Source organism: Colletotrichum graminicola (assembly GCF_000149035.1).
Source record: "Colletotrichum graminicola M1.001 genomic scaffold supercont1.15, whole genome shotgun sequence".
Lineage (NCBI taxonomy): Eukaryota > Fungi > Ascomycota > Sordariomycetes > Glomerellales > Glomerellaceae > Colletotrichum > Colletotrichum graminicola.
In genome coordinates, this window is record NW_007361019.1 from 790,038 (window position 1) to 808,077 (window position 18,040).

At 51.9% G+C, this 18,040-nt stretch overlaps 7 protein-coding genes across 7 annotated transcripts; 2 read left to right on the forward strand and 5 right to left on the reverse strand.

Annotated features, from left to right (window-relative positions):
• Nucleotides 1–687: 687 nt before the first annotated feature.
• GLRG_04800 (ATPase) lies at nt 688–2,193 on the reverse strand (the record flags this gene model as incomplete). Its single annotated transcript, XM_008095485.1, has 1 exon — nt 688–2,193. The coding sequence occupies one exon, from the start codon at nt 2,191–2,193 to the stop codon at nt 688–690; it is 1,506 nt and encodes a 501-aa protein (XP_008093676.1).
• Nucleotides 2,194–3,090: 897 nt separating this feature from the next.
• Nucleotides 3,091–4,607, reverse strand: GLRG_04801 (major facilitator superfamily transporter; the record flags this gene model as incomplete). Its single annotated transcript, XM_008095486.1, has 5 exons — nt 3,091–3,244; nt 3,312–3,409; nt 3,468–4,250; nt 4,300–4,510; nt 4,573–4,607. 5 exons carry the CDS (start codon nt 4,605–4,607, stop codon nt 3,091–3,093), a joined length of 1,281 nt encoding a protein of 426 aa, XP_008093677.1.
• A 581-nt stretch (nt 4,608–5,188) lies between these two features.
• On the forward strand, nt 5,189–7,379 carry GLRG_04802 (uncharacterized protein; the record flags this gene model as incomplete). The annotated part of the gene is made up of 3 exons (XM_008095487.1): nt 5,189–5,518; nt 5,590–6,221; nt 6,296–7,379. 3 exons carry the CDS (start codon nt 5,189–5,191, stop codon nt 7,377–7,379), a joined length of 2,046 nt encoding a protein of 681 aa, XP_008093678.1.
• A 602-nt stretch (nt 7,380–7,981) lies between these two features.
• Nucleotides 7,982–9,731, reverse strand: GLRG_04803 (major facilitator superfamily transporter; the record flags this gene model as incomplete). The annotated part of the gene is made up of 4 exons (XM_008095488.1): nt 7,982–8,366; nt 8,424–8,967; nt 9,027–9,403; nt 9,460–9,731. 4 exons carry the CDS (start codon nt 9,729–9,731, stop codon nt 7,982–7,984), a joined length of 1,578 nt encoding a protein of 525 aa, XP_008093679.1.
• A 993-nt stretch (nt 9,732–10,724) lies between these two features.
• GLRG_04804 (short chain dehydrogenase) lies at nt 10,725–11,848 on the reverse strand (the record flags this gene model as incomplete). Its single annotated transcript, XM_008095489.1, has 4 exons — nt 10,725–11,447; nt 11,507–11,637; nt 11,701–11,767; nt 11,819–11,848. The coding sequence occupies 4 exons, from the start codon at nt 11,846–11,848 to the stop codon at nt 10,725–10,727; spliced, it is 951 nt and encodes a 316-aa protein (XP_008093680.1).
• Nucleotides 11,849–12,773: 925 nt separating this feature from the next.
• Nucleotides 12,774–13,930, forward strand: GLRG_04805 (uncharacterized protein; the record flags this gene model as incomplete). The annotated part of the gene is made up of 5 exons (XM_008095490.1): nt 12,774–13,070; nt 13,126–13,350; nt 13,407–13,568; nt 13,643–13,735; nt 13,790–13,930. The coding sequence occupies 5 exons, from the start codon at nt 12,774–12,776 to the stop codon at nt 13,928–13,930; spliced, it is 918 nt and encodes a 305-aa protein (XP_008093681.1).
• Nucleotides 13,931–14,181: 251 nt separating this feature from the next.
• GLRG_04806 (major facilitator superfamily transporter) lies at nt 14,182–15,904 on the reverse strand (the record flags this gene model as incomplete). Its single annotated transcript, XM_008095491.1, has 5 exons — nt 14,182–14,972; nt 15,029–15,305; nt 15,367–15,418; nt 15,483–15,601; nt 15,653–15,904. The coding sequence occupies 5 exons, from the start codon at nt 15,902–15,904 to the stop codon at nt 14,182–14,184; spliced, it is 1,491 nt and encodes a 496-aa protein (XP_008093682.1).
• Between the last annotated feature and the right edge of the window lie 2,136 nt (nt 15,905–18,040).

Genomic DNA, 18,040 nt, shown 5'->3' on the forward strand with positions numbered 1-18,040 from the left:
AACCCCGCCTTGTCGCCTTGTCTTCTCGGCAGCCGGCATACACGGGCGACTAGTTATTCTTGCTGCGATTAGCTTCATCGGTTTCGGGTGACGCGACATTTCCTCTTAGGGCCCTGTATCTGGTATTCGATTCTCTTGACATGCTAGCGTGAGACTCATCGAGCTTCTGTTCCCTAGGGCAAACTCTATCAACGCGTTGTGTCTGTGTCAGGGCCAAACCGTCGTGAGGGCGCTCACTGCGTATTTACAGAGTGGGCGCAATCGGCATTCACTTTGAGAAATGAAATCAAGTCCACGGGTGTCAGCTTACTAGGCACAACAGGCCTTGTAGTTAGTAATCATACACATGTTGAAAGCATGGATGGGAGAGTGGTCAACACGGACTGGATGGGGCAGGTCGGACATACAATCATGCACTTATGAATCCTGGGCCAAGCGTGGCGGTCATAGTATGCGGTAAATACGAAAAAGTTTTACTAGCAGGTTCCTGTTCCTACAAATGAGCCATCCTTATCCCCTAGCATAACTGGAGATGATGACCTTTCTACCGGGGGACTTACCCACAAATGCGTCAATGGTTGAGGTTTCTCTGCTCGTAACCCAAACATGACAGAAAACCAAGACCTACGGCTAACGGATCTAGAGATACATATGAGATACAGATAATAGTACACGAGATATAATACACTACGCCTTTACGTTGGCGCTTATGAATTCAAATTCCTTGTAGTGGGTCTTTGCAAGCTCTTTCGTTGTCCAAGCCCCAATCGTTTCCACCGCATCATGGGGGCTTTCCAGGTGTACCTGAAAAAAGCCCTGCAGCTGCGAAGGCGTGAACGTGTCCTCGGGTATCTTGCTAGAGAATTGCGCCGCGAGGCTCCTGATCTCGTTCATGTCGAGGTGCGACGTGCACCCTAGGTCGGGCGAGAACATGCGCACGAACATCTCCTCCGCCGACCGTCGGCTGATGTTGCCGAGGAGGACCTTCATATCGACGCGGCCCGGGCGGACCAAGGCACTGTCGAGCTGCTCGGGCCGGTTCGTAGTCATGATGACGATGCGGCCCTCCTGAGACCCGACGCCGTCCAGGACGTTCAACAGGCCGGAGAGCGTGCAGTTGGGCACGCTGCTACCTTCCGGCGAATGCGCCCTGCCGCTGCCGCTGCCGCTGCCGCTGCCGTTGCCATTCCTGTCTAGGTTGTTGGAGCGATCCACCCAGACGGCGTCGATGTCCTCGAGCAGGACCACGCACCGCGGTGGGATCTCCTGAAACATCTGCTCGAGGTCCGCGTCCGTTGCAACGCTGGGGATCTTGACTTCGTACATGTCTAGCCCGAACTCGCCGGCGATGGCCACGGACAGGGAGGACTTGCCGGTCCCGGGCGGTCCGTAGAAGAGGTAGCCCCTGCGGTACGGCATGCTGCGGCTTTGGTAACGCATCTGGGTCTTGGGGTCCAGGTAGTTCCTGATGTCGGCGAGCAGCTCCTGCTTGACGGCGTGATCAAAGTGGACGGTGTCGAGGTGGCGGAGGGGCTTGCGGGCCTTCGGCTTCCACGACATACCGTAGCGGTCGCGGGAGTAGATGATGACGAAGTACTGCGTCTGCCTGTCGGCATACTCGCGACAGGTTTCGATGAAGGCCTGCACGGGTTCCACAGACCACCCGAAGCAGCTGACGGTCAATTCTTCGCCGCCGATGCCGTCGTAGCTGGGGTCCGACAGGGCGGAAGTGAAGTCCCCAACGGCGCGGGTGACGACCAGCAGGCTGCGGCCGAACCAGAGCCATTTCGAGTGCCAGTGCGGGCTGTACTGGATCGAGTGACGGGTCTTTTTCAGCGCGGCGGCGCGGTCTGGGCCGGCGCGTCCGACCTCGGTGCGCCCCGTGAAGGACCGGTAGTGCTGGGGCCGGTGCGCAAGGACCCATTTCACGACGCTCCGGTTGACCGGGTCGCCGCCGGGGATGGTCACGGAAGCGAGGAAGAAGCGTTTGATGCAGCCGTAGGCCTCGCGCCAGGCTTGATGCAGAAACCGCCAGGCGGTCGGAACTGTACCAGCGATGGCGATGAGAGAGCCGATGTGGGTGATGTCGAGCTCAGACCATCGGGTGAGAACGTCTCTCATGACACCAACTCCGTGAGACCACGGGTCGAGGAGAGTGTGGCTTGCGCCTGCGATATGGAACTGATGAGCCATTGTGGCAATTCACTCATCCACGTCGAGCGAGGTCCCTTGGATCGATGGTCCGCAGGCGGGAGAGGCACCCCGAGCAGGGGTGCCGGGGGATCGAGGGATCCGGGGATATCAAGGCGAGATATAGTCGTGCGCCTTTGAGCCGGACACGAAGCCGAGGCAAACAAAGCTTTCAGAAAGAAACAAATAAGGTGGGATAGGAAGAAACAAAACAGATCAATTAACGCATTTTTATGGAAATGAACGACAAGAAGCGGAATGTTACAGCAGACAAGACGGCTCAGTGGTCGTCAGCGACGAAGTCTGCGTGGAATCTTGTCCGAGGGATGCAGAAGTTTTTTGGTGCCGAGCCATAAGCACAAGCCACACCCAAAGCCACACCCAAACCAAAAGCCACATTTAACCGAGCGACCGCTCGGTCTCTCGGTCGGATCAATGATCTTCCGATAAAAAGGTGGGTCGCGGACGCTGCCAGGGGCGGTTTGTGTTTTTTCCCTTTTTTTTCAGAGCCGTTCTCATTTGACTTGCAGAAAAGGTACCCTGGAATGCAAAGTACCCTGGAAAACGAAAAGTCACAAAAGAATTGTCGTGGCCCAGGCAGCTACCCATGCTCGGGTATGGCACATCACAGCGTAAGAAAGAATAGTCTACAATAGTCATGCTAAACTACCGGTAGAGGCCTATTAAGATGGAATAGTTGTAATAGAAGTACCCCCCCGTTTCATGACGCTGATGCCTACCATCCAGAATCCTTTTGTCTATTCTATATGATGCATTCATGGTATCGCTAACGCGGAACCGACTCTTCCTGACTTACAGACACATCACAACACACTCTTTACCTATGCACGCGAGAGACAACTCCACGCATAAGAAGTTGCATTTTCCCAATTCTAATGTTTAAACCGCCGCAAGAAGCTGGGGGCTGAGCCGCCACCTCGCAGCCGCAACTGTGGCGGCACCAACGACGAGAGTAGCCCCGGTCCACATGGACAACGCAAGATATCCCGAATGGGCGACAATTTGGCCACTGATCGGAGGTCCGACGAGTCCTCTGTCAATTCTTGTCAGCGCCTGCCCTTGCAAGCAAAAGTTTCATCGAATATGTTCGGGTCTCTCACGTCACTGCGATGGATCCCATGGCGAAGCCGATGGCCGATCCCTGGTTGCCTTGGTGGGCAATCTTTCCTACGCATGCGTTCTGCAAACTGATGACGGCCTGCGAAATGTGTGTCAGATCGTTGCTGCTGGGGTGGGGGGCATCTCGACAGACTCACTCCGGAGCAGAACCCGTACGCCAGACTCCAAACGGCCAACCCAGCCAGGGAGGAAACTGCCGTCCAACAGAAACCAACGAGGCCGGCTGAAAATGCTGCCAGCGCGAGAACGTTGAAATGCCCGTATCGGTCCGCAACGACCCCAGGTATGACTCTACCAAAGAGGGACGCCCCATTGAGTCCAGATAAGAGGTAGAAAGCCGTCGACGACGGAATCCCCTTGGATATACCGAACGCAGACACGAAGAACAAGGGTGTGAAAAGGCCAAAGAAGCCAAGGGCAAGCCCACCGCACAAGAGAATAAACGTCTTGTTCTTGAGGATGGAAAGGCTGGAATTTCGCTCAGGGTGTTCATCTTCGTTCGTTGAGGATCCGGTGCCCTTCTCGTTGCCGTCGGACGTTGATTCTGGAGGGGCCAGCGAAGGCTTGGGAGCCGGTGCGTCGACCACCGTGAGGCACGTCACGATCAGCAGGGGCATCATGGTAAAGCCGACGGCGCGCATCGTCCAGGCGAAGCTCACTTTTCGGAAGTTGAGGAGCTGCTCGAGCATAATGGGCCAGATGATGCCACCGATGGAGGAGCCACCGATGGTCAAGCCCAGAGCCAGGCCTCTGCGGTGAGGCACGCGGCGGGAAACGACGGCAATAGGAGGGCAAAAGACAAAGGCCGAGCTGATGCCGAAGAGAATACCCTGAGATAAGAAGGTCTGGTAATACTGATTACAGAGAGAGGTCATGAAGACAGCAAGGAGCAGGCCAACACTGCCAATACAGAGGGGAATCTGGTTCATGTTAGTTCAACGCCAAATCAAGGGATGCAACGCATCATACCGTAGCACCCAGTCTATCGCATATGATGCCTGATATCGGCGCACCCAGGAAGGATAGGCAGATGGACACAGAACCAATCCACGCGACGTCGGATTCGGACCTTGTAAAGCGATTCTGGTAATACTCCTGGAACACGCCAAAGGCGTTGAGGAAACCGACGGTGCAGAAGACCGAAAGGGATGCACCGAGAACGGCAAGCCATGATCGGATGCTAGTCGCAAACAAAGAGGTCAGCCTTAATTCAATTTTGTGTGGGAGATGAAACTGGCATACCGATCGTAACCCGCAGGTGGACGAGCTGCTTCCATGATAATTAGTTGCTGGAATTGCTGGTCGGAATATACGGATGAGTGACTTGACGATGGATGTATATGCCACGCTCTGGTCCTTCTCATCCAATACGATGAGAAAGAGAAAGAACGACCATGGCGTAGCTGCACTTTCTTTATATCAACCAGTTTGACCACTCCGTCGTGGTGTCTTTGTGGGAAGGTGCGAGAATGATCATTCGGAAGGGGAAGGAGTTGCCCCAAGCGCCGCGGAGGATCCGCGGAGGCAAAATAGGTCCTGCTGTCCGCGGAAGGTCCGTGGGACGGTGCTGACCTGCCCCATTCTCTCTTGACATGAACACCAACACCAACATCAACGAGATCCAGCCCGTTCACTTCTGCCCAGTCGAATTATTTAAATCCAGTATGAAGCGCCGTGCAGATTTCGAGCCGAAAGAGTCTGGAAAACAACGCCGACAACCCCAAGTCTCGTGCGGCTCGTGCCGGAAGAAGAAGCTCAAATGCGACCGCGGCAATCCATGCTCAAGCTGTGTAATCCGTGGTTTGCCTTGCACAGGGCACCCGAACCTGCATAACCCGGTTGCACAATCGAGGTTGGTATGCTTCGTGAACTTAATCTTGCTGATTTGGAGTTCTTACTGGCCGGCAGCAATGCCGCCTTGGTCCCTGGCATCGGCAGCGATGACTCCATCCTGGGTCGACTACAGAGACTTGAGCATGCCGTGTTCGGCTCTGCGGCGTCTACCGGGGCTTCCGCGGACCAAGGTTTAGTTGGAATCGAGTATGAAAGTGATAGGAGACGGACGAGCAATCGGCAGCGGATTCCTAGCCCTTCCAACCAGCGTCAGTCACAAGAGTCCTTGAGACCCAACGAGAGGCAACAAACAGCAATGTTTCTTGATTCAACCTTTACACGCAATGGCTTCAGCGTTAGTTGCACACAGCCAATGCCGAGGCGAGCCATATCGTCATTTCGTTGTCCAAATACTAAGATTCGTAGATCACCCTTCCGTACGACAAGATCGATTACCATGTTGCCCATGTCTCCCAGCTTCCAAAAACACCCGCAAGCACAACCCCCGGCCAGACTCCTACCGACTTCACCGCCACCCGACTGGCCGCCTGGTTTATGACACACGAAGAAGCCCTTCTACTGCTCCAAGACTTTGTCGACCACCCCTTCCATCTCCTTACCATCATACATACCCCAGCTGCAAGGTTGATCATTGACAACTTCTACCAAAGCCTCGCCTTGAGTGAAGACCCCAATCCGGCGTATGCTGCCCTGATTTTAAGCATCACAGCTACAAGTGCTTTCTTTTGTAACGAAAGCTCTAAATCACTTGTCCTGTTCGCATCTACCGAAGAGGCGACACAGACTGCGTTGAGTTGGCTCAAGTCCGCATTGAGCATCCTAGAGAAATCAAGTGACTCCAGTTGCCTGGAAGAAGTCCAGGCAAGATGCGTGCTGTCCTACTTGGTCTACAACATGGAGGGCTGTTCAGCCCGCTACAGGTTTATGCATGGCTCGTCGCTGGTGGCTGCCCGTGAAATAGGTCTGCACTTGATCGATAGCCCGTCATCAGCGCAACAGGACGACGCTATCACGAGGGAAATCAAGCGAAGGGTCTGGTGGCATATCGCATCACATGACTGGCAGGTTCAATCTCCATTTCTCTGGTTTCGACATACTTACTGGTTCACAGGGTACTTGGCTTGATGGGTGGGCCAACAGACGGAACATACAATGTGCAACTAAGACAGATGAATGTCAAGTATCCTCGAAACATTAACGACGATGAGGCTAGTCTTTCAGATGAGACATTCACAATGCCCCCAGATACACCCACCGCGATGAGCTGTTTCAACAGGCGAACCCAGCTCTCGGAGATCACCCGGTCCATCATCGATGCCAGAGTTCCAGGAGTCCCGGACGCCGAGGTCATTGACTACGATAAGGTTCTCGAACTCGACAGGCTTTTCAAGGACGTTTTGTCTGGCTTTCCTCCTTTTCTTTGCCCGGATGGCCCAATTCCCAGCAACGCTCCGCGCTATCTTGCCCTTCAGAGAGACATTGTTCTCATTGGCTTCCACTCTCGACGAGCACGGCTGCATCGCCCCTTTCTCTTGCACGATAAGCAAGACGCTCACTACCAACAGTCGCGGGAAATTTGTCTGCGGTCTGCCCGCGTAGTTCTTTCCATCGCCACAAGTCTACTTCGAGCTTCGAAAGACAGAGAGGGCGACTCCGCATTCAAAGCCAGGGCTATAGGCTGTCGTCTGGGCTGCGTAATCGGCCACATGTTCATGGCGTGTACAATTCTGGTTCTTAACGCTGGACTGGATCCTGCTCGAGGAACACAGGCAGCTGGAGAAGCACACGATTCAACTTCCGCGGCGACGTCAGAATCCCACACCGAAGTGGCACAGGCTTGCCGCGCGCTTGCTTCGGCAGGAGAGGAATCAGGAGTGGCGAAGAAGCTCGTCAGAAATCTGATCGGTGTGTTGCGACGCTATCGCATTGGGGGCATGGATGATGTCGCCTCGCCAGAGTCGGACCACACACCCGAATTGGGTGCAGAGTTCCCTGACAATGTGTTGGATAAAATCACGAATAGCACCAAGGAGACCAGCGGATCAAACGACGACCACGACCCTGGCAACTCCGTCATGCTGGGCGAGGATGATCTTGGCCTCCATAGTGTGTGGGATGACATGCTGGGTGATGCATCTGCGTTCGGATGGGACCAGCTCTTCGCTGGACTCGACACGTACTGCGGTCCGACCTGACACCGAATTTGAAGACACGATAGTGGCCGAGAAAAAGATTGAGGAACTTTCTGATCACTCATCCCAACATTTTCTTTATCGACGATGCCCTGTACAACCCTTTATACTGACCAGCATAATGACCGCTACATATTATTTTGACAGGGTAAGCAGAGTCATCATAGAGCTTGTTTGTGTTCAGATGGTGATTCAATGACGTAAGCGGGGACTTAATATTCATTTAACCTCCATATGAACCCCTCCCAAAAGGGTTATGTCAGAAGCCAATATATCAGCAGAATCGAGAATAACAGGAGTAAACAAACAATCAAGGTTGAGCTTGATACAATGTTGTCAGTTCCACAAAGCTTTCTGCAAGATCTTTGTTACATATCGGTCACTTGGGGGAGTGGCAAAGAAACAAGTCGTTTACACTTCTCATCGGGAGTGTCTTGACTCATCATATCGAGAACAATGTGCTATGGCTTAGTTCTTCTATATCGATGCGTGAGTCTCTTATGTTTTGGTGTAAGAAATTTATTGCCTCCACATTATGCACTCTAACGCAGTCCTAGCGAGGGAAAATGTCATAAGCTAAAATAAATACCCACAACCCTGCTTCACTAATAAACATATACAAAGTTGGGGTTCTCCTTGTCTGTCAAGTCGGTGAACGCTGTCACGTTGAGCTCATCGGCCCCATAGTTCCCATTTGCGCGCATCTCCGCTCGCAGCCTTTCCTTCTTTCTGTTCTCCCAGATATAGGCATACCGAAAAAGGAAAAAGAGGGCTAGTTCGATGCAGTTGGCTACTAGAAGCGAGCCGATACCCAGGTGATAGGAAGGAGCTTGATCAACCTTGTAGAAGAACGGGCTTGCGATGTTTCCGATACAAGCGCCGAACCAGATCATGCCGGATACAATCATCTTCTTGGACTGGCCACCGGTATTGGAGGTTATGAGAGATAGAGAGAGAACAAATGAGGCCTGATAAGAACCGGTGAGGTAACTAGATATTGTTATCAGGTCAAGGGACCTTGGTCAAGCACCAAAGGGGAGGACATACAAGCATATCAACCGGCCAACGTATGCGTTATCGGGAGCAAGGAGGAAACCAAGCGCACCGCCAATAGTGGGCAGCATGAATAAAGCGCACACGAGCGTTCGGCTGTTGGCAGGCAAGTGCCTGTTCGCCAAGGCACCAAGCCCGATCCAGATGACGACGAGGCAGCCCTGTGGGATGCCAAGCAGGGCCGTCTCGAGGGTCCCAAAGCCAAGGCCCTTGATGACCAGGGTAGAGAAGTTGGAGATGCCACCGTTGGGAACGTTGGACATGAACCCCAGCAGAGTGAAGAGCCAGGTCTTGTAGTCGGCGTAGGCCTCCCTGATCTGGCCCCAGTTGATGCGGCGCTGCTCGATGCCTGTCTGGTTGCGCCTCATGCGGGCGATCATGATGAGTTTCTCGTCGTGAGTGAAGCCCCAGATAGTCCGCGGGGAGTTGGGTAGCAGGAGGACGAGGACGACGGCCCAGAAAGAGCAGAAGGCGCCGACGACGAGGAACTCGTAGCGCCACGATGAGAGCGCGCCTTTGATATGTCCTATTCCGTAGCCTGAAGCCGTATTCGATCAACATCATGAACGGAGAAGAAACGGTGGAAGTGAGCATTACCGATGAGGCCGCCACCGGCAACCCCAAGTCCGTTCCAGGCATACCATGCTGCTATACGCGAGGGCTGCTCGGAACGGGTGTAGTACATGGAGGTGATCAGCATAAAGGCAGGGTCCGCAATGGCTTCAAACGCTCCGCTGAGAACCCGGAGAGCGAGGAGACCGCCAAAGTTGTGAGCCGCGGCCTGGGCCATGAGCAGGGCCCCCCACATGAATATGTTGAACGAGAGATACCACGCGGGGGGGCAGCGCTGCATGATCAAGTTGGAGGGGATGGCCCAGATGAGCCACCCAAAGTAGAAGGAGCTCGAAAGCCACGAGTACTCTTCGCCCTTGAGATGGATGCCCTCTTTCACGCCAAATATGGCAGCGTATGATCTGCGAGGAGTTGTCAGCGAGACACAGGCGCGGTGTTTTGAAAGACGGGCATGCACAATGTAGTCTTGTCGACGTAGTAGAAGAAGTAGCAGACTCCAAGCAGCGGCAGGATCCGCATATCAAGCTTGCGGAGGAGCCGCTTCTCTTCGGCCTGGTCTATCGACTCGTCGTTCGGATACCGGGCCAACGCCTCCAGGTATATCTCGGGGTCCTGCTGCTGCACATCCTCGGCTTCTACGTGCGGCTTTTGCAGGCCTTGTTCGACGTGTTTGGCGTCGCTCACGCGGGATTCGGCGCCATCCGCGGGGGGAGGAGATGTAGGGGCCATTTAGAGAGAGAGGGCCACAAGCAGACTACGAATCTAGACCAGTACTTCTCGTAGTATTAGCCTTGACGTCCTGGACTGTTGTATCCGGGTCACAATGGTGATGGGATCTGCTAGGATATCTCGAAGGTGCGATTTGTGTTTCTATAAATGCCCCATATCCAGACTTTCGGAAAAACGCTTATGGTACCCTCTAGGGATCCGATACCGACACTTCGGTTTTAGACACTTCCCGACAGAGGTCATGGACCACCCTCGGGGCAGGTTAGGCAAGCTTTAGTGCACTCCCGATCATCGGAAGATCCAGTAAAGAACCCTTTGCGAATCGGGTCTCGGGATCGCGGACAAGGAGTGCGGGGTTCTGACCGAGACTACTCCTCTCTGGCTTGTTGCCCGCGGGGGATACATGGGGTTTGGGATCCGGAGAATGGGCGCGATGCATCGTCTACGAGTATGGTTACTTCCAAGGAAGCAATACCCAGTGCAAAGAGTCAATAGTCACCTTTGAGTGGTGGAATTATTTTCCCGTTTACCATTCGTTTCGCCTCTTGGTACGGCCAGCAAACAGTCCCGAGCTTGGCTGTTAACGTTCTTGATAATATACATCGTGTGAATGTGCTAGGGGCTCTGATCCCAAACAGGCATTTTCTCTACGACGAGTTTGGGATTACGCCGGCTTTGCTTCCCAATTTCATCAAGATAACTGCCCCTGGGCTGCGTGCGAACTCATATAGACAGCATGCAGTGATTAAACTACATGTATTATTACTTGAAGTGATAGAAGCTTCGTCATTATTATACATTCAACCTTGTTCCAGCCAACGCTACTTTCTTGGGCGTTAATTACTCCCCGCCTTAAAAATCAGCGTCTCGCTTCTGTTTATCAGCAGTATTTATAAGCCCGTCGTTCCAGTTCCCAACTGAAAACGACCTATCTCAGACATTGATACATGAACAAACCAATATCCCAACTTACTTTCTACGGGGTACCAAGAACTATTTTCGAAGACCCTTCTCTCGGCCGTACTGAGAGGTCATTTTGTCGAATTTTCGACGCACCACAGGGAAGGCGAGAGCGCCTACAAATGACATGAAATAGTCATACAGTGGGCTACTGCGCGGACTCGGACCCCTCATGTTGTTCAGCGTCAAGTCAGTCGTCATATCCGTGGTGATGATGTAGCGTCCTTTCTTGATACCGTCGAGGATCCCCGCGGCTATTTCCTCGACACTCTGGACCTTCTTAAACAGTTCCTCCTTAGTCGCGTAGTCCGAATCCTCCATCTGTTTCAAGAGCTGAGGCTTCGCTTCCTGTTCCTGGAGGAACGCGTCTGTCGTGAAGGCCGCCGGGAAAGCAATGTGCACCCGGTACATGTTCTCGTCGCCGTACAGAAGCAGCTCTTGGCGAAGCGTGTCCGCCAACGCTCGGACAGCAACCTTGGGCGGGGTATAAGCGACATAACCCGGGAGGGCAACGAAGGCGGCGGAAGAAGCGATGTATACCAGACGCCTGGTGCGCTTCGGGTCTGGAAATTTGATCCAACGCTGTACACACCACTGGGTGATGAAGAGTGCAGCGTTGTAATTGGAGTCAAAGCAGGACACGAGCCCTTCTGGTGTCAGGTCTGCGAGGAAACCGATCTGGGCCGGAGTAGTTCCGCCGACGCTGCAGATCAGCACATCTGGTGTCGCATCGTGTTCCGACATGGCACTTCTCAGCTACATGGCAAGTTAGATCAAACCTAAAATCTGAGACGGAACGTCCATTTCTTAATTACAGCAATGTAGTCACTGAGATCGACTGCGATGGCGTGAACGGTCTGGTCTTCCGATTGACGAGCGGCGATGATTTCTGCTGTAGCTACCTCCAGGGTTTTCGGGTTCCTGGCAAGAATGACAACACTGGCCCCTGGAAGCAATGCAGTTAGGCAAAGACGTGTGCAGCTTTGTGTGACATGCGGGAGAATCTTACCTTGTTTCGCATATTCTACGGCCATAAGCAAGCCCAAACCCCGAGAACCGCCCGCGACACACACCGTCTATTTCGGGGTCAGTTGGCTCATTTCTCCATGTTCAATAACGGTACCTACCTGTCCTGCATATTGATTCTGGGCTTTCATCTTGCAAGTTCCTTTTAATTTTGTCCGATAAGGAACGTTCTTAACGCGTGTCAACGTGGACAGTAGACGGGGAAGTGATGGCGACTTGTAGGAATAGCAGCTGATATATAATAAAACAGAGCTCGGCGTCCCGCGGATCAGCGAACGGCACGTCTCGGCTGTCGCGCGCACGGAGAAACAAAAACGGGTGCCGTCGGGCCCCGATCTTATTAAACCACGGTTCGTCCCATGTCGGACCCCACTAAAAAGGCATCTGTGGTCGCGATGTTAAGGTAGGAGGAGCTACGATATAATAGTTGCGTACCAGTACCAGAAGGTTTGGTACGCTTTACGGTGCACGACGTTAAACACTACAGACTTTGAAGTTGAAACCCCCGAACCAGATTATGAATATGTCATTTCCTAAGTCATGTATATTGCCAATTGCTGTCACCTCTAGATGAAAGTCTCTGAAAAAGATTGGGCATTCTCAGAATCATGTAGCTCAGATGCCATGCGGAGCTTGGACGAAAACGCAATACCATACCACCTTTTCGGCCCGGTCCGAGATGGGCCTTTGACTAGGACTAGGTAGATCGGATGTCAATCCCTGGCTGCATACTAACAGTGCTGGCGACAAGAGGTTGCTAGGGCTATTCGGATCCTCAACCCCCAACTGACCTCACTGCATACTCGTGTCTCACCTCACATGCTCTGCTAACATTGAATCCTCTTAGAGTGCATCATGCGCAGTCGGCTCTCACAATGATGGGTGAATGATGTCACGTAGCACACTTTGTCATGATGTCACTCAACAAACATGAGCCACGTTCAACCAGAGACTCGCCCAACAGAAGGGAGTAGTTAAATATCACAGCTTGTCATGATCGACCTCTCGCACTTCTTCTCCACCGACAAAAGGTTTCTTCAGGTTGAGCAGATCACGATGGCCCATATCGACCCGCCAGACTACAACATGGACCAACTCTCAAATGGATATGCTCCTGAGTCTAAACCCTCCAAAAAGGCGTTGCGAGCCGACCGCAAAGTGAAGTCGGTATCGAAGGGCGACGGGCCAGACTTCGCAACGGCGGTACCTATGTGCCCGATTACCTATCGTCGCCCGCCTGCCGTCAATGCCGGCAAGGCCATCGACTCGCCTGGCGTTGCTCACGCGAATTTTGCCCCATCTGTGGACAAGCCGCACGGCAGTGTGGAATACTCGGAGAAATACAATAACTACGTAAGACCGATGATGGTCACGTAAAGAGGTTGGATCGAGGCTAATACTGCGACAGACGGTGCTGCAACAGCACGTGATGTTCTGGGATCGCAATAACGACGGTGTCATCACTCCGATTGACGTTTGGGTCGGCTTCCGAGACTTGGGTTTTAATCTTGCCACTTGCCTGCTAGCTGCGACGGTTATTCCTTTCGCGTTCTCATACGGCACTGTCATGCAGTACTCCTACATTCCGGACCCCTTTTTCCGACTCTACGTCGGCGGCATGCACAAGGCAAAGGTACCAGTTTCAATTCAATGCAATATGAACACGAATCCTGCGCTAACGAGATACAGCACGGATCCGACTCTGGCGTCTACGATAGCGAGGGTCGATTCGTTCCACAGCGATTCGAAGACGTCTTTGCAAACTGCAGTGCCCGACAAGATGATACCCTAACGCTGGGTGAAGTGTTTGGCTTAATGAGCCGAAACCGATGTGCCGTCGATCCATTTGGAGTGAGTAGCTTGGGATTATGAATGCAGCAGTAGTAATTCATGTGACTTATGCTGATCAATTCGCTTTCTATTAGTGGTCAGCATCATTTTTCGAGTGGGTTACCACTTGGATGCTACTAGCAAAAGATGGCAAAATCCACAAAGAGGACCTCAGACGAGTGTATGATGTAAGTGACTCTGAAGACCGAGTCTACCACTAAATTTCATGCTGATTGGCGAAGGGCTCGCTTTTCTGGGAGATCCGGGACAAGAGACATTCTGGAAAAGGCTGGCATCAAGGCTGGGGAATTGGGGGCGATTGGTTTCTGGGCGATCGACCTAGGTTGAACCCTAATGACCTCCGAACTAATGTTGAATCCTAGTTATCAGAAATAGCATTCAGGGGTTGAATTGATAATAGAACTTTGCAATGTTCAACACATGATCCTTGAACTCATGATCAATAATCTCTCCAAGGTCAGCATCCATTTAAGTGCAAACTCTCTAGCCTTTGATACACTTGCGTTCGTAGCTTAAAAGGGTAAGACGGCCGATTTTGTTCCTCGAGAATTACGTGTCGTAGTCGAACTACTTCACCCAGTATCCACCACCGTATGCCTCCGTGAAAGAGACATCAAGCGACACTACGCCCTGCCGCTGCCTTCAATCTACTTTCTCTCTTGTGCAGGAACCTGATGATAAATGCAATAGCGATAAGAACAACGGAGAGTGCAACCATACTCGGGTACCCCTTGGGGTATGCCGGGGCATCAACCTGTTGCCAGATCACGAGAGGTAACCAGGCCTGGAAGACATACGCCATCTGGTTCATGGCACCCGTGACCAGTGCTCTTTCCTCATTATCATCGCTGCAGATCTCGTGGGCCCAGGCAAAGGTGAGACCGCTGATGCCGCCGCCGAAACCACAAAGAATGAAGCACGCCCACTTCAGGCTATTCGGGATGCCCCAAACCGTCAGGGGGACGTAAGCGATGATCTTGACGAGGCCAGAGAAAACTATGGCCGGCCATCGTGCGCCTTTGAAGAGACTATCGGACGTCCAGGCGTAGATGAGAGTCGTGATGATACTGACCACCTCGGTGATGGTGGGATAGATGTTAACCTGACGCACACTGTAGCCCTCCGACTTGAGCCAAAGAGGAAAGGCGGGTTGCGAATTCCCTCCGTTTCCGTTGTTAAATACGATGTAGAGGATGACCAATGTCCAGATATGCCAGCTGGAGAAGATTTTGATAAACTTGGATTTGGTGTAAGGTGCGCGCTTCGCGCGACCTTCCAACTCCATACGCTTTTTTGCCAGGGCGATTTCCTCGGGCGTGAAGTACCAGGCCTTCGTGATCTCGAGCAAATCTGGCATGAAGAAAAACCCAGAGATGGCGATAGGCAGTGATACGACAGTGTTGACTAAGAACTGTAAGCAAAACATCAAAAGTCAATAGAGGAATGTTGATCGTTCTCACCGATGAACAGCCATTGCCATCCATGATAGCCGTGTACGCCGTCCAGGCTGTGCGTGCCCGCCATGAGGTAGCCAGACACCATGGAACCGACGTTTCCCATAGCATGAAAGAGGCAAGAACGTTTCGCGAGCTCGTCCTTGCGGTACCATGATCCGATGATGTACTGCATGCCAGGGTAAAACGTACTTTCGGCCAGGCCGATGAAGAATCGCAAAACATAGATCTGGGTGGCCGTGGAACACTTGGCGAGAAGAATAGTGAGGACAGACCATGTCACCTAAAAAAAAGTTAGTGAAATCGCTACACAATGATGCCACGTATGAACCATTTGGACTCACCTCACAGATGGGAATCCAAATTCCGGGGCGGATGCGCGTCAGGAGCATATTGCTAACAATCGTGTTAGGAAAACGCGATGATGTAATAACTGGCACGACATGTGCGGATGGCCTACCTGGGAATTTCACCAACAACATAGCCAACTGTCCAGCAAACCTGCATGTAGTTGAGTTCGTTGCCGTATAGGCCCAGGTCTTCTTTCATGCCCGAAACGAATGCATTGTTGATGTTGACCTGAAATTGTTATTCTCAGGTACATGATGGTTTTACAACGTTGTGTCATACCTGATCAAGATACTTGATGCCGTGACGCGGTGACGCCAGCGTCATTAGCACGGCGTCGAGCTTGAAGAGAAAGCGACGCTCTTCAGGAGACTTGTCGAAGGTGTCCCAGATGTAAGATCTCCATGTGCTTTTCGGCTTTTCTTGAAGGACCTCAGTGACTGATGGACCCGGACTTTCTTTACTCTCGTTCAGCACCGACACTGACTTCTCATCGGTGCCGTGCGGCCGGATCTCTGCAATGGACCGCGGCATGCTGGCAAGACTATCCTCGCGGCAAGGATTGGACAGAGACAGTCTTCTTGACTCTTGGGAAATGTTGATTCTAGAGGTCGATGCTTGCGACCGGATCAGGAAGGTCTAGGTACAGGCTGCCTCATGGCCATGACCCGGCTTCCACAACGTTATATCTCTGCTTGTTCATTTGCCAAGGCATTACCATCCATATGAGTGGGCAAAACTCTTCATATGCGATTCTGTCGCCATCGTGGGGAATTAAGTCGTCAAACAGGCTTTACCCAGCTCGATGTTTTGCTCTTGGCACTTGCTGTGGCCGCGGTTGGTCAAAGTTGGGCTGACTGCAATACCAGGATAGCGATTTTGGGGTTCGATCCAGAAGATCAACCGATAAGAGGTGAAGATGTGCCCCTGGACCACTGAAATTCGACATGGTTACTCAGAAGCGGCTACATAACCTTGTCGGTTTCGGAGGCAGAGGGTTGGAAAGTATTGAAATTGGACGAACGAGTACGCGAACCGGGTCATCGCAGGCAGACCTCACCCCTCGTGGACGAAAGTGTGGCTAGCAATCGCTCGTTACGCTGGGGGCTGAGATGATAGCGCAACGGTTCTTAGCTTCTTCCTGCGGGAATCAACTTATGCTTACTCGCAGTGGCTTCGAATTCAGCCGTGACCTGCATGAGATAAGGTACTGTGATCGGGCAAGTATACACAATGGGCCGTGGTGTCAACAGTGCGCATCGTCACGCCATTGGAGTTAGCCAGTAAGAGAAGAAGCCCCTTCTCCTCCTGAAAGCACGCAGGTCTTGGCCAAAACAATGTATCTTGGAAGGCTTTGACAATCGTGCAAGTCTCCGTGAAGCAAGAGATCTTCCAAATGGGCGTCAGCGCTACCGGAGTCTAGGTCAATCAACGTTTTGGCAGTATTGCATCAACCTTCGTAGCACTGACGCCATCAGATATCGCAGTTTGATGGAATAATTGGTTACGAAGAGACTACACATCTTCCAGGTAGGAAACCACGCCTTTTGAAAAATTCCATATGCCGCTCTTCTCTTAATTAAGCATATTTCTTGGAGTATGTGATTTCCCCAATTCTTGCGGCTGGAGCTGGGGATGGGGTTTTGAGGGGTAGATGCCACCATCACCAGGGTCTCTCGCGTCATCGCGGGGTCGGATGCAGAGCGCGGCTCGAACATCCAGCAAAGCATTTTCCCATATCTTCTCTAGGATGTTAACATTATCTGGGCTGCTTTTAGAGACCCTCTGACTACTGCCTTTGCTTTGTGTTCCGCGTACCCTAGAGCAATTTCCTTCACAATCGAACTACACTCCTCATTTTACTGTGTATGTTATTACTAGTAACGTACAATTCTCTATAAGCCCTTTGTGGGAGTCTTGCTTCCGAGCATTAACCTTATTCTTGTTACCCAAAACTTCACAAGCACCACCAACAACGAACGGTAAGGACAGGCCTATGTCCTACTTCGTGAACATGGAATATGGTTCCAAAGACTTGAATCTCAAAATGTTGCGAAAGAAGCGCCATACTTGCCTAACCCTGTTGCGGTGTTTTATGTTTTGTAGCTTTGAGGGTTCACATCTTGTGCACCTGATCAGTGGTATTACCACCCACTGGACGAATTTCGTCACGACCGAGATCACCCACTGCATGCTCATGGACTATTGCCATTCATGATTGGCACAGTTGTTCCCGTTACCATAATAACATAGCCTTAATTCAAGTCGTGTTATATCAGCGGCATCCGGCACAGCGAATCTTAGTGGGGTATTTAGCTAATATGGTCACTGCTTGGAGCCTCGTTGAACAAGGTGAGACGATCTGAGAAACATGTTATTTTATGATTTGGGAGACTCTGTCTGAAACCTCAACTAACGATTGATTTAAATATCCACCTTAATGACTACCAAACGGAACATCAATTAAATGACATTTAACGATAGTCAGCGGAATTGGACTTTATATCATGCTTTAGTGTTCTTTTCGTGACGTGGGTAGTCGTCAATATCTCTGACCAAGCTCTTCATCGGTTGAGCCATCGTCCGCATACTGTCGACACTATCCTTGCATGAAATGGATTGCATGAATACTTTGTACGAAGAGAATATATCAGAATGTCAACCCGACAG